Here is a 13,898-nt window from a genome sequence, read left to right as displayed (position 1 = left end):
TCCTTGCGTTTTTTAACGTGCTTTCGAACTGCTAGGTTGGCAGAAGCTGGGACGAGTAACGGGAGCTCCCTCCGTTACACGGCGCTAGGGGTTTGAACTGCCAAACTGCCGGCCTTTCTGATCGACAAGCTCAGTGTCTTAGACCCTGAGCCACTATGTGGCTTTATTTTATTCCTCCCCCCCCCCCAAAAAGGGCTGTTTAAAGAGTTTATTTTTGAAAACGATCTCTGATGCTCTAATTAATCGCTCCCATGGTCCCTCTGATTCATTCCCCCGCTTAGCTCACATGTCATCCTTTCTTTCTTTTTCTTTCTTTCCCTTTTTCCTGGGAAGTATAATCCCGCCGCTTCGCTTGCTGAATACGTCCACCGAATTGGGAGAACAGCTCGGATTGGCAGCCCTGGAAACAGCCTGCTCATCCTTTTACCTTCGGAGGCCGAATATGTCAGCTTCCTGGCTTCCTACAAGATTAAGTGAGTCACACAAATACCGTCTCTTCCCCCCCCCTCCTCTCTTCCTGCCTCCTCTCCCTTCTCCCCACCTAGCGTCAAAATCCGTGGCCAACTTTAGCTAATATAACACCTGCAGCCCCACGCATCTCGTTTGGTCGGTTGGGGGGGGCGGTGGGGGGAGGAGCTGTTATCATTTTCCAGGATAAATCTAATTTCAGCGTAATCTTTTTTTTAAATGCTCTTAAATTTTGTTCCGTGCAAATTGCAGATGTACAGGTAAAAATAACCTGGAATATTAAGAGTTTTTTTTAAAAAACGACAACCTTAAAGCAGAACAATGATGTTATTTGATCGTAGAAGAAATTTGTTTAATATTTTGGGGAGTGGGGACTTTATTTGATTTAAAAAAAATAATCACACTTTTATTATTGTTTATAAATAACTCAAGGGGGCTGACATATTTAATGTTCCTGCTTCCTTCTGTTTTTTCCACAACAATGAAGCTGTGAGGTGGGATGGGGTGAGAGAGGGGGACTGACCCAAAGTCATTCAGCCGGCTTTCATGACTAGAACTTACCATCACCTGGTGATTGACTAGAACTCACTGTCTCCTAGTGATTGGCCCAAAATTACTGAGCCAGATTTCATGCCATCTATCTATCTATCTATCTATCTATCTATCTATCCATCCATCCATCCATCCATCCATCCATCCATCCATCCATCCACCCAGAGATACTTACTATCTGTCTGTGTCTGTCTGTCTATCATCTATCTATCTATCTATCTATCTATCTATCTATCTATCTATCTATCTATCTATCTATCTATCTATCTATCTATCATCTATCTATCATCTATCATCCATCCATCCAGTATGTCTGTCTATCCATCCATCCAGAGATACTGTCTGTCTGTCTATTTATCTGTCATCCATCCAGAGATTCTGTCTGTCTGTCTATCTTTCTATCTATCTCTATCTCTATCTATCAATCAATCAATCATCTATCCATCCATCCATCCATCCATCCATCCAGTATGTCTGTCTATCCATCCATCCAGAAATACTGTCTGTCTGTCTGTCTGTCTATCTATTTATCATCCATCCATCCAGAGATTCTGTCTGTCTGTCTTTCTATCTATCTTTCTATCTATCTCTATCTATCAATCATCTATCCATCCATCCATCCATCCAGTATGTCTGTCTATCCATCCATCCAGAGATACTGTCTGTCTGTCTATCTATTTATCATCCATCCATCCAGAGATTCTGTCTGCCTGTCTTTCTATCTTTCTATCTATCTTTCTATCTATATATCATCCATCCATCCAGTATGTCTGTCTGTCTGTCTATCCATCTATCTATCTATCCAGAGATACTGTCTGTCTGTCTATCTATCTATCTATCTATCATCCATCCATCCATCCATCCAGTAGCTCTGTCTGTCTATGTATCTATCATCTATTTATCCAGTATCTCTCTTGCTTTCTCTGTCTGTCTGTCTACCCATCCATCCATCCATCCATCCATCCAGTATCTCTCTCTCTCTTCCAGCCTTCCTTCCTTCTTTCTTTTCTTTCCTTTTCCTTCCTTCCTTCCTTCCTTCCTTCCTTCCTTCCTTCCTTCCTTCCTTTGAGAGGCGCGCGAGCCATCTGCGAAATTAGCTTTATATATCTGTGTGCATGTACACAGGCAGTCAGGGGGACGGCGAATATATGGATATAATGGATTGCAGATCAGATCTGGAGAGACAGTTTCACGCCTGGGGCACGGCATGGCATCAAATCTAATTGCCCTTTCTGTTCGTAAATGGAGCCGCGTGGAAATTTATCCTGACAAATTCAGTGTGGCAAACGAGGCAGAAAGAACACCATGTGCTGGTGGGTCATGGCACACCGGTTGGTGCGCAGAGAGCAAAGCCGATCGGTCTGGGTTTTTTAAAAAAACAACAACCAAAAACCATTGATCACTTTCTTTCTTTTCTGTCTCTTTAATGGGCCGAGTGGAACTAACAAGTGGGAACCAGTAGAGATATCTGTGGCAATTTTGAGCACTTTTCAAGAGCCATTTTCTCTCTCTCTCTCTCTCTCTCTTTCTCTCTCTTTTTCTTTCTTTCTCTCTCTCTCTCTTTCTCCCTCTCTCTCTTTCTCCCTCTCTCTTTCTCTCTCTCTTTCTCTTTCTCTCTTTCTCTCTTTTTCCCTCTCTCTTTCTCCCTCTCTCTTTCTCTCTCCCTCTCTCCCTCCCTCCCTCTTCCTCCCTCCCTCTTCCTCTCTCCCTCCCTCCCTCTTCCTCCCTCCCTCCCTCCCTCTCTCCCTCCCTCTCCCTCTCTTCCTCTCTCCCTCTCTCTCCCTCCCTCCCTCTCTCCCTCTCCCTCCCCCCCTCCCTCCCCCCCTCTCTCTCTATGTCACTTTTATTTGCTTTACATGTTCTTGTGTTTGACTTTTGTGATGACCTGAAAAACTTCGCATAAGGGCTTGTGGTGAGTGGGAAAGTTGCAAAGGGGGACAAACTCTAAAGGGGAGAGGCAAGGGGGGAAGGTAAGAGAAGAGGAAGGAACATGCTTTGGGATCAGTTCTTCTTTCAGACTATGTTTTTGAATCGTGACAAGCTCCATATTGGACAACTTTAAATTGGGAAATGTTGCTGTTAGTTAGTTGCGAAGTCGTGTCCGACCCATCGCGACCCCATGGACAATGTTCCTCCAGGCCTTCCTGTCCTCTCCCACCCTCTGGAGTCCATTGAAGCTCATGCCGACTGCTTTGGTGACTCCATCCAGCCACCTCCTTCTCTGCCGTCCCCTTCTTTTTGCCCTCCATCGTTCCCAGCATGAGGCTCTTCTCCAGGGAGTCCTTCTTCCTTCTCATCAGGTGGCCAAAGTCTTTGAGTTTCCTCTTCAGGATCTGACCTTCTAAAGAGCAGTCAGGGTTGATCTCTAGGACTGACTGTTTGGATGGCCTTGCAGTCCAAGGGACTCGCAGGTGTCTTCTCCAGCACCAGAGTTCAAAGGCCTCCATTCTTTGGCGCTCAGCCTTCCTAAGGGTCCAACCTTCACAGCCATCTATTGGGAAATGGATCGGTTTAATATCGGGTTACCATCCACCCCCCCCCCCAAGAATGCCCTGTTATTGGCTTGGTTGCATGATTTTGTGGATTACCCGAAAATGAAAGAGAAATGCAGTATTGCTGGCTAATTCTGCTGACCTACAACTGTCGGCAGTTCAAATCTCCCCAGGCTCCAGGTTGACTCAGCCTCCCGTCTTTCTGAGGAGGGTAAAACGAGCACCCAGATAGTTGGGGGGCAAGAGGCTGACTCTGTAAACTGCTTAGAGAGGGCGGTAAAAACACGGTGGATGGGTATACAAGGGCTATTGCTACTGTTAGCCATCTGTCCATGGTTAATTTAGACATCAACTCTCCTCAAATTATTTATTTGCCATCATTCTAGCCTTGGAGACTGCCTTGGGGAGGAAAAAGGTTGTGTGTTTATTTAATATTTTGATACCCCACATTTTTTTTTATTTTACATTTTTGTTCTGTTTGGGGGTTGTTGTTTTTTTTTTTTTGTTCGTTTGCCAGTCCCTTGGTGGACGTGATGGATATTTCTTCTGTGGCGCTCGCAAAGGAGAAATGCAGGAGGAAAAAATATATCAAAACATGCTGGCGCTGAAGTTTGTGTGCCTGTGTTTCTGCATGTTTCGCACCCCCCCTCTCTCTTTCTCTCTCTCTTTTTATCTCTCTCTCTCTCTCTTTCTCTCTCTCTCTCTCTCTCTCTCTCTCTCATCTACCTACCTATCTACCTCCCTCCCTCTATCTCTTATCTCTAATCTATATCTATCTATCTACCTACCTACCTACCTACATCTCTATCTCTAATCTATATCTATATCTATTTATCTATCTCTATAAATCTTATATCTATCTATATCTATCTATCTATCTATCTATCTATCTATCTATCTATCTATCTATCTATCTATCTACCTCTATCTATCTCTAATCTATATATCTATATCTATATCTATTTATCTATCTATCTCTATCTGTATATCTTATCTCTCTCTAGCTATCTACCTACCTACCTACCTCTATCTCTATCTCTATCTCTAATCTATATCTATTTATCTATCTATCTCTATCTTCTATCTATCTATCTATCTATCTATCTATCTATCTATCTATCTATCTATCTATCTATCTATATATATATATATATATATTATATCTATCTACCTACCTACCTACCTACCTACCTACCTACTTTTCAGGGAGACTTAGAAGTGGCATGAAACACCGAGACAGTTGCAAAGTGACAGCATTGTCATCCAAACAATGCCAGTTGGTTTGCTCCACCCTAGTTTTATTCTGCAAGGACTTGTATCGGGAGAGAATGCCCATCAAGGGCCACATCGTCTCGTGGCATATGCTCATGCCCACCGCCAGGTCACCCTGATCTTACAATACAATACAAATACAATAGCAGAATTGGAAGGGACCTTGGAGGTCTTCTAGTCCAACCCCCTGCCTAGGCAGGAAACCCTATACCGTTTCAGACAAATGGCTATCCAACATCTTCTTAAAGACTTCCAGTGTTGGGGCATTCACAACCTCTGGAGGCAATTTCTGTTCCACTGATTAATTGTTCTGTCAGGAAATTTCTCCTCAGTTCTAAGTTGCTTCTCTCCTGGATTAGTTTCCACCCATTGCTTCTTGTCCTGCCCTCAGGTGCTTTGGAGAACAGCTTGACTCCCTCTTCTATGTGGCAGCCCCTGAGATATTGGAACACTGCTATCATATCTCCCCTAGTCCTTCTTTTCGTTAAACTAGACATACCCAGTTCCTGCAACCGTTCTTCATATGTTTTAGCCTCCAGTCCCCTAATCATCTCTGTTGCTCTTCTCTGCACTCTTCACCATCCTGTGTGAACAAAGTGGGCTGATCTGATCTGTTGCCAACAGCTGGGAAACAGGAGGCAAGGATGGGTTGTTTCTCCTGGTAGATCACTGTTTGAAGGATGTTGCTGGAACTGTGTATGTCTGGTCTGATGAAAAGATGGATTAGGGGTGACATGATATAGAATAGAATAGAATAGAGGTCGGCGGTTCGAATCCCTAGCGCTGCATAATGGAGTGAGCTCCCGTTCCTTGTCCCAGCTTCTGCCAACCTAGCAGTTCGAAAGCAGGTAAAAAATGCAAGTAGAAAAACAGGAACCACCTTTGGTGGGAAGGGAACAGCGTTCCGTGCGCCTTCGGGCGTTGAGTCATGCTGGCCACATGACCACGGAGACGTCTTCTGACAGCGCTGGCTCTTCGGCTTTGAAATGGAGATGAGCATCGCCCCCTAGAGTCGGGAACGACTAGCACATACGTGCAAGGGGAACCTTTACCTTTTGCATAATGCTTCGATTTTGAATCGGGAGAATTGCGATCAATAGTTTCAACTGTTGTTTTATTATTGTCCTTTCTTCCTCCCCAAATTCCAGCATTTCAGAGATGAAAATGGAGCAGATTTTGTCAAGCTTAATGAAAGATGACCGTTTCAAAGGAAACCCGGAGAGATCTAAGGTCAGTTATTCCCTCCTAATTTCCTTTCCATTTCCCCATTTATTTATTTATTTATTTTTCAAATTTGCCAGAACAAAAGGCCAGTTAGCGAGTTTTCACCCAATTTTATGGATTTCCTCCCCCCTCACGGTTGTCGAGCGAATTGATTTGATTTTTGATTTTAACTTTATTTGTATGCCGCCCTTTTCCCTGAGGGGACTCAGGGCGGCTCACAATTCAGGGGGAGGGAAGGACAAACAAGTTACAAACATGAAGACAATACATCGTTAAAAAAAGAGCACAGCAGTCATACTATTCGAGTGGGGTTGGAGTCTTTAGCCCCAGGCCTGTCGGGACAGCCAGGTTTTAAGGGCTTTGCGGAAGGCCTGGAGGGTGGTGAGGGTTCGAATCTCCATGGGGAGTTCGTTCCAGAGGGTCGGAGCAGCCACCGAGAAGGCCCTCCTCCGGGTAGTTGTCAGCCGACATTGGCCGGCTGATGGAATTCGGAGGAGGACTAATCTATGGGATCTTATTGGCCTAGTGGAGGTAATTGGGGGAATCCCCGTCGTTAAGTGAATCCTGCCATTGTTAAGCAAATCTGGTGTCTTCCTTTGAGTCTCCTTGTCCCAAGCCGGCAGGGAATGGTCAGAAAGTGGGACAAGGAGATGGATGGATCTCTTGTCTTGGCCTGAGAATGTTTTCAGGAGGCTCCCTTGTTTTATTTGTGACTGGAGAAGGGCTCAAAATAGATACCCAATGGCATTTTGACAATTGACTTTTTATTTCCTCCCTCCCTCCCTCCCTCCTTTCTTTCTTTCTTTCTTTCTTTCTTTCTTTCTTTCTTTCTTTCTTTCTTTCTTTCTTCCTTCTCTTTCTTTCTCTCTTCATTTTTCATCCTTTCTTCTTTTTTCTTCCCTCCTTTCCTCCCTCCCTCCTTTCTCTCCTTCCTTCCTCGTCTTTCTCCATTTTTCATCCTTTCTTCCTTTTTTCTTCCCTCCCTCCTTTCTCTTCTTTCTTCCTTTCTTTTTTCTTCCTTTTCATCTTTCCCTTCCTTCCTTTCTCCCTTCCATTCTTTCCTTCCTTCCTTTTTTCTTCCCTCCTTCCCTCCCTCCTTTCTCTTCTTCCTTCCTTCCTTTCTTTCTTTTTCTTTCTTCTTTCTTTCTCTTTCCCTTCCTTCCTTCCTTCCTTCTTTTTCCCTTCATTTTTCTTCCTTTTTTCTTCCCTCTCTCCCTCCTTTCTTTTATTCCTTCCTTCCTTCATTTTCTTCCTTTTTTCTTTCTTCTTTCCCTCCCTCTTTTCTCTTCCTTTCTTTTTCTTTTTTTCTTTTTTTCTTTCTTTCTTTCTTTCTCTTTCCCTTCCTTCCTTCCTTCTTTCTCCCTTCATTTTTCTTCCTTTCTTGCTTTTTTCTTCCCTCCTTTCTTTCATTCCTTCCTTCATTTTTCTTCCCTCCTTTTTTCTTCCCTCCTTCCCTCCCTCCTTTCTCTTTTTCCTTCCTTTCTTTTTTCTTTCTTTCTTTCTCTTTCTTTCCCTTCCTTCCTTCCTTTCTCCCTTCATTTTTCTTCCTTTCTTGCTTTTTTCTTCCCTCTCTCCCTCCTTTCTTTCATTCCTTCCTTCCTTTTTTTCTTTCTCATTCTCTCTCTCTCTCTTTTCTTCCTGGGGAAAGGAAGAAGCGCTATCTCATTTTGAAACCTAAAAGATAGGGAGCCTGGGCCTAGGAGAAAGCGGGTAGTGAGAAGTCCTTTGTAATATATTGCCATATTATTACTAAATCCCCAGACAGACTTGGCATAGCTCAAGTCACCTGTCACTTAAATTTGAGGTCCCTTTAATTTTCTCCCGGAATTCGCGCTGGGCTGTCTTTAAATTAAGTCCTTTATTGGAAGCCTGAAATCTTTCCTTGCTTCCCTGGCGCTGGCGTCTATTCCGAGCTCGGTTACAGAAAAGTATACAATAACCATCAGTGGGATTTGGAGAGGTGTTGAGGCTGTGTTTATTTAACACTCGGGGGGGAATTTTCGAGTTTATTTGGTCCTCGCTGCCCGCTTTCAATAATGCTTTGACAACCGGGTATGCCCTTCTCATTAATTTTAAACAGTTAAAACACGGGGAGAAGGAGGGGCGGGAAGGGGAAAAAAGTTTTTCATTATTAAAGTGCTTTACTTTTTAATAACAGAGGATTCTGGACGTCGGGGGGAAAGGGCAGCTTCGCTTAATTTCACATTCATATTAAAAAAAAAAAAACCACACACACACACACACACACACCGAGAAGGAAGGTGACACTGTGTGCAACCCAACACAGCTTAAAAAAAAAAAGAAGAAGAAGGGAAAAAGCTGGATTGACAAATGCCAAGAGTCTGGGAGCAAGGAAGGAGAGGGGAAACAACTTAGTATATTGCCAAGACAGGTTTTTTTAAAAACCAGTTTTTAAATATGATTTGTACACCGCTTTTCTTTTCTTTTTTTTAAATGCAGAAAGGCTACGCAGAGGTATATTGGTGTGACGTTTTACCTTCATTACTTCTCCTGTGGTCCATTTCCCTCCCCCCTCCCCAATCCCAAGGAAATCAAAGGCACATTTCTTTTTGTGCTTTCACAACAACCTGACAGAGTAGTCCAGATGCAAAAAAAGGGTGGGGGGAGAAAGAAACAAATTGTTTGGTTTGGGCTTAGCGTATTATGTTTCCCCGAAAATAAGAAAGGATCTTATTTTCTTCTGACCCCCGAAATAAGTGCTTGGCCTTATTTTTGGGGAGATCTTTGTCTGTTTGTCTATCTAATCATCTTTATCATCTGTCTGTCTCTCTGTCTGTCTATATCTGTCTGTCTGTCTGTATCTGTCTGTCTATCCATCTATCTATTTATGTCTATCCTCCATCTATCTATCTATCTCATCCATCCATCCATCCATCCATCCATCCATCCATCCATCCATCCATCCATCCATCCATCTATCTATCTATCTATCTATCTATCTATTTAATCATCTTTATCATTATCTATCTACCTACCATGTTTCCCTGAAAATAAAAAAGGGTCTTATTTTCTTTTGAGCCCCGAAATAAGCGCTTGGCCTTATTTTTGGGGAGATCTTTGTCTGTTTGTCTATCTAATCAGCTTTATCATCTGTCTGTCTTTCTGTCTATCTATCTATCATCTATCTATCCATCTATCTATTTGTCTATCCTCCATCCATCCATCCATCCATCCATCCATCTATCTATCTATCTATCTATCTAATCATCTTCATAAATATCTATCTACCTACCTACCGTGTGTCCCTGAAAATAAAAAAGTGTCTTATTTTCTTCTGACCCCCAAAATAAGCGCTTGGCCTTATTTTTGGGGAGATCTTTGTCTGTTTGTCTATCTAATCATCTTTATCATTTGTCTGTCTATCTGTCTATCTCCCTATCTGTCTGTTTGTCCGTCCGTCCATTTATGTCTATCCTCCATCCATCCATCCATCCATCCATCCATCTACCTATCTAATCATCTTTATCATTATCTATCTATCTACCTACCCTGTTTCCCTGAAAATAAATAAGGGTCTTATTTTCTTCTGACCCCCGAAATAAGTGCTTGGCCTTATTTTTGGGGAGATCTTTGTCTGTTTGTCTATCTAATCATCTTTATCATCTGTCTGTCTCTCTGTCTGTCTATATCTGTCTGTCTGTCTGTATCTGTCTGTCTATCCATCTATCTATTTATGTCTATCCTCCATCTATCTATCCCATCCATCCATCCATCCATCCATCCATCCATCCATCCATCCATCCATCCATCCATCCATCCATCCATCTATCTATCTATCTATCTATCTATCTATCTATCTAATCATCTTCATAAATATCTATCTACCTACCTACCGTGTGTCCCTGAAAATAAAAAAGTGTCTTATTTTCTTCTGACCCCCAAAATAAGCGCTTGGCCTTATTTTTGGGGAGATCTTTGTCTGTTTGTCTATCTAATCATCTTTATCATTTGTCTGTCTATCTGTCTATCTCCCTATCTGTCTGTTTGTCCGTCCGTCCATTTATGTCTATCCTCCATCCATCCATCCATCCATCCATCCATCCATCCATCCATCCATCCATCCATCCATCCATCTACCTATCTAATCATCTTTATCATTATCTATCTATCTACCTACCCTGTTTCCCTGAAAATAAATAAGGGTCTTATTTTCTTTTGAGCCCCGAAATAAACACTTGTCCTTATTTTCGGGGAGGTCTTATTATTTTTGAGGTGCAGGAAGCGGAAAGCGTGGTCACCTCGAGGCTGCTGCTGTGTTGCAATATTTTCGGGGAGGGCTTCTTTTAGCCCATGCGCTCCAAAGCTCGATTGGGCTTATTATCCGGGGAGGTCTTATTTGGGGGGAAACAGGGTAGTATGGGGGGATCCAGGAGAGAAGCAACTTAGAACTAAGGAGAAATCTCCTGACAGTTAGAACAATTAATCAGTGGAACAGAAGTTGCCTCCGGAAGTTGTGCAATGCTCCAACACTGGAAGTTTTTAAGAAGATGTTGGATAGCCATTTGTCCAGAATGTTGGAGGGTCTTCTTCTTCAACCCGAGCATAGGGTTGGACTAGAAGATCTCTGTGGTTCCTTCCGATTCTTATGATTCCATGTTCTGACCACTTTCTGAGTTGCCAAAGCGATGCACGTTTTAGAATCCTTTCTACTGATCCTCTGAGCTTGAGAAATTTCCCCTTCTTTCTTTTTCTTCTTTTCTGTTCAGAAGAGCCAGCAGGGCGATGGGCAGGAAATACGCCGGAGGACTACTGTCATGCAGACGGAATTTGAGGATTTTGTCCATTCCAGTGCTAAAACCATCCGATGTGCCAAAAAAGGTCAGGAATTTTGCTCCCCTAACTTTCTTGTCGATCAGAAAGTTCGGCAGTTCAAACCCCTAGCGCCGCTTAACGGAGGGAGCTCCCGTTCCTTGTCCCAGAACTTCTGCCAACCGAGCAGTTCGAAAGCACGTTAAAAAATGCAAGTAGAAAAATAGGGACCACCTTTGGTGGGAAGGGAACAGCGTTCCATGCGCCTTTGGTGTTGAGTCATGCCAGCCACATGACCCCGGAGATGTCTTCGGACAGCGCTGGCTCTTCGGCTTTGAAATGGAGATGAGCACTGCCCCCTAGAGTCAGGAACGACTAGCACAAATGTGGAAGGGGAACCTTTACCTTTCTGAGTTTAAAGGAGACAAGGAGACAACTTCAATTTTTATTTTAGTACAGAGTATTCCAGATAGTCCTTAACTTATGGCCATTCAAACTTACGGTGGTGCTGGAATAAAATGACTTATGACCATTGCAGCATCTCCATGATCAAAATTCGGTCGCTTGGCAACTGACTCACATTTATGACCTGTTCCCCTTTCATGACCCCCTGGCAAGGAAAGACAATGAGGAAGCCAGATTCATTTAACGACCGTGTTATTGACTTAACCGCTGTAGCGATTTGCTTAATGACTGGTAGGTAGTCCTCGATTTACGACCACAATTGGTCCCGAAATGTCCTCGTTTTAAGAATATTTATTTTGTTTTATCGTAAAAGGTGAAATACAAAACAGGAAAAATAAAGGGAGAAAAATCTGTCCAGCACTAACAACAAAAAATTGGCGTACCAAAAAAAAGAGAAAAATGTGATCCAAAAACGAAATAAGTTTAACATAACAGAACCTACGACCACGGTTGAGCCCAAAATTTCCGTTGCTAAGCAAGACAGTTGTTAAGTGGGTTTCGCCCCATTTTACGGCCTTTCTTGCCACCGTTGTTGAGCGAATCCTTGCGATGGTTAAATTAGTCACATGGTTGTTAAGTGAATCACGCTTGACCCTGTTGATTTCACTTGTGAGAAGGTCGCACATGGGGACTATGTGATCCTGGAACACTGACCGTCATAAACAGGAGCCATTTATCAAGCGTCCAAGTTTTGGTCACATGGCCATGGGGATCCCGGTCGTAAGTGTGTGAAAAGCGGTCATAAGTCACCTTTCCCAGCCTTGGACACTAAACAAATGGTTTTGTAAGTCGAGAACTACCTGAAGTATAGAATTACCAGGCAGGTGTGCCACATGAGAGGCAGCCACAGAGAGGAGGAGGGGGTCAAGCTATATTCCAAAGCACCGAACAAGGAATAATGGATGGAAACTGATCGAGATTCAACCTGGAAATAAGGGGGGATTTCCTGACAGTGAGAACAATCAACCCAATGGAACAGAAGTTGCCTTTGGAAGTTGTGGCAGCTTCATCACTGGAGGCTTTCAAGAAGAGACTGGAGAGCCATCTGCCAGAAATGGTCTCCTGCTTGGGTGGGGGGTTGGATTAGATGACCTACAAGGTCCCTTCCAACTCTATTCTGATTGATTGATTCAAGCTGGAAATAAGGAGACATTTTCTGGCAGTGAGTAGATTCATCCCATGGAACAGAAGTTGCCTTCAGAAGAAGCTTCATCACTTGAGACTTTTAAAAAGAGGCTGGACTGCCATCTGTCAGGAATGGTGTAGGGCAGTGGTTCCCAAACTTGGCAACTTTAAGACTTGTGGACTTCAACTCCCAGAATTCTCCAGCCAGCTCTGGCTGGAGAATTCTGGGAGTTGAAGTCCACAAGTCTTAAAGTTGCCAAGTTTGGGAACCACTGGTGTAGGACCTCCTACTTGAGGGGGGGGTTGGACTAGATGACCTACAGGGTCCCTCCCGACTGTTCATCAGAGATACGTCCAGTGATTTTAGCCAATGGAAGAACTCGCTCCAAACCCAAAACGTTTCAACTTCCGGCTCAAGAGTTAAACACGCCGGGCGAATAGACCCATGAGATGTTTTGCCGCTTAGCAAAGCAGGGCAAGGAAGCGGCGTTGTTTAAGCGGAACGGAAGGGTTGGGCATCTCCGGCCAGCGCTGTTTCCGGCACGAGACTTTGTCACCGGCGTTCACAGAGAAGCGGCTTCTCCACCACCCATATTGGCATCTGCAGTTTCTGCCATTGAGGCTCCCATAAACACAGATGGAACGGATCCTCCACAGCTGCCCTGGGGCAGGATAACGGCCCCATGTTTTCCGATGAACACTTTAAAAGCCGCCTGTCTCTCCCGTGCCTTTCTCCCCTCCTCCTGGTTTTTGGGGGGTTGGTTTTTTTCTTTTTTTTTTTTTGCAAAGCTTCCCCCCCTCCCTCCCTCCCTCTCTTCTTCCCCCTCCCCTGCCAGTTGCTGTCCCTCTCTTTGCAAGCGCGTCCCACCCATGCCCCCTTTCCAGCTGGCATCCACCAGCCGCCCTTCTCCAGCCCAGCCAAGAACGGTGAATAATTAACACAGCAGCTGGGCTCTGGGTGGATGGCAGAGAATCAAACGGAAACGGCGCCAACGACTTGGCTTGCCGGCGTTTCCTCGGCTGTCCTTTCCCGGACCCCAGCCCATTGGCCTTGACCGAGTCGGTGTTGGTGACCGGTTGTGGATTGGGGGCCCTCCGTGGCAGAATTTTTAATCTGTGGCTGTTGAGATTTTGGGGTGGAGAGGGAAAGGGAAAGAAGGAAAGAAAGAGAGCGAGAGAGAAAAAGATGGGAAGGGAGGAGAAAGAGGAAGAAAAGATGGATAGAAAAAGATTCTGAAGAGGTAGGGAAGGAAAGAGAGAGAGAGAAAGTGAAAGAAAGAAAAGGTGGATAGAAAAAGATTGGAAGGAAGGAAGGAAGGAGAAAAGAGAAATAAAGAAAAGATGGATAGAAAAGGATTCTGAGGAGGTAGGGAAGGAAAGAGAGAAAGCGAAAGAAAGAAAAGGTGGATAGAAAAAGAATGTAACAAAAGAAGGAAAGAGGAAGGAAGGAAGGAGAAAAGAGAAAGAAAGAAAAGATGGATAGAAAAGGATTCTGAGGAGGTAGGGAAGGAAGGAAAGAGAGAAAGAGAA

The 13,898-nt window shown here is 43.9% G+C and overlaps 1 protein-coding gene across 1 annotated transcript in view; it reads left to right on the top strand.

Moving 5' to 3' along the window:
- The window catches only part of DDX31 (DEAD-box helicase 31), a 47,368-nt gene that overhangs the window by 25,969 nt on the left and 7,501 nt on the right, over positions 1 to 13,898 (top strand). Inside the window, exons 16-18 of the mRNA XM_087704668.1 lie at positions 334 to 473; positions 5,933 to 6,014; positions 10,736 to 10,847. Of these exons, the coding sequence (XP_087560794.1) occupies positions 334 to 473; positions 5,933 to 6,014; positions 10,736 to 10,847 (334 nt within the window). The remainder of the gene's footprint in view (positions 1 to 333; positions 474 to 5,932; positions 6,015 to 10,735; positions 10,848 to 13,898) is intronic.

This window comes from Thamnophis sirtalis, unplaced genomic scaffold (assembly GCF_051295495.1).
Source record: "Thamnophis sirtalis isolate CommonGarterSnake01/CBP01778 unplaced genomic scaffold, rThaSir2_p1.2 scaffold_2, whole genome shotgun sequence".
In the NCBI taxonomy this organism is placed as follows: Eukaryota; Metazoa; Chordata; class Lepidosauria; order Squamata; family Natricidae; genus Thamnophis; species Thamnophis sirtalis.
The sequence above is the reverse complement of the archived record's forward strand: the minus strand, read 5'-3'. Positions and strand labels throughout refer to the sequence as shown.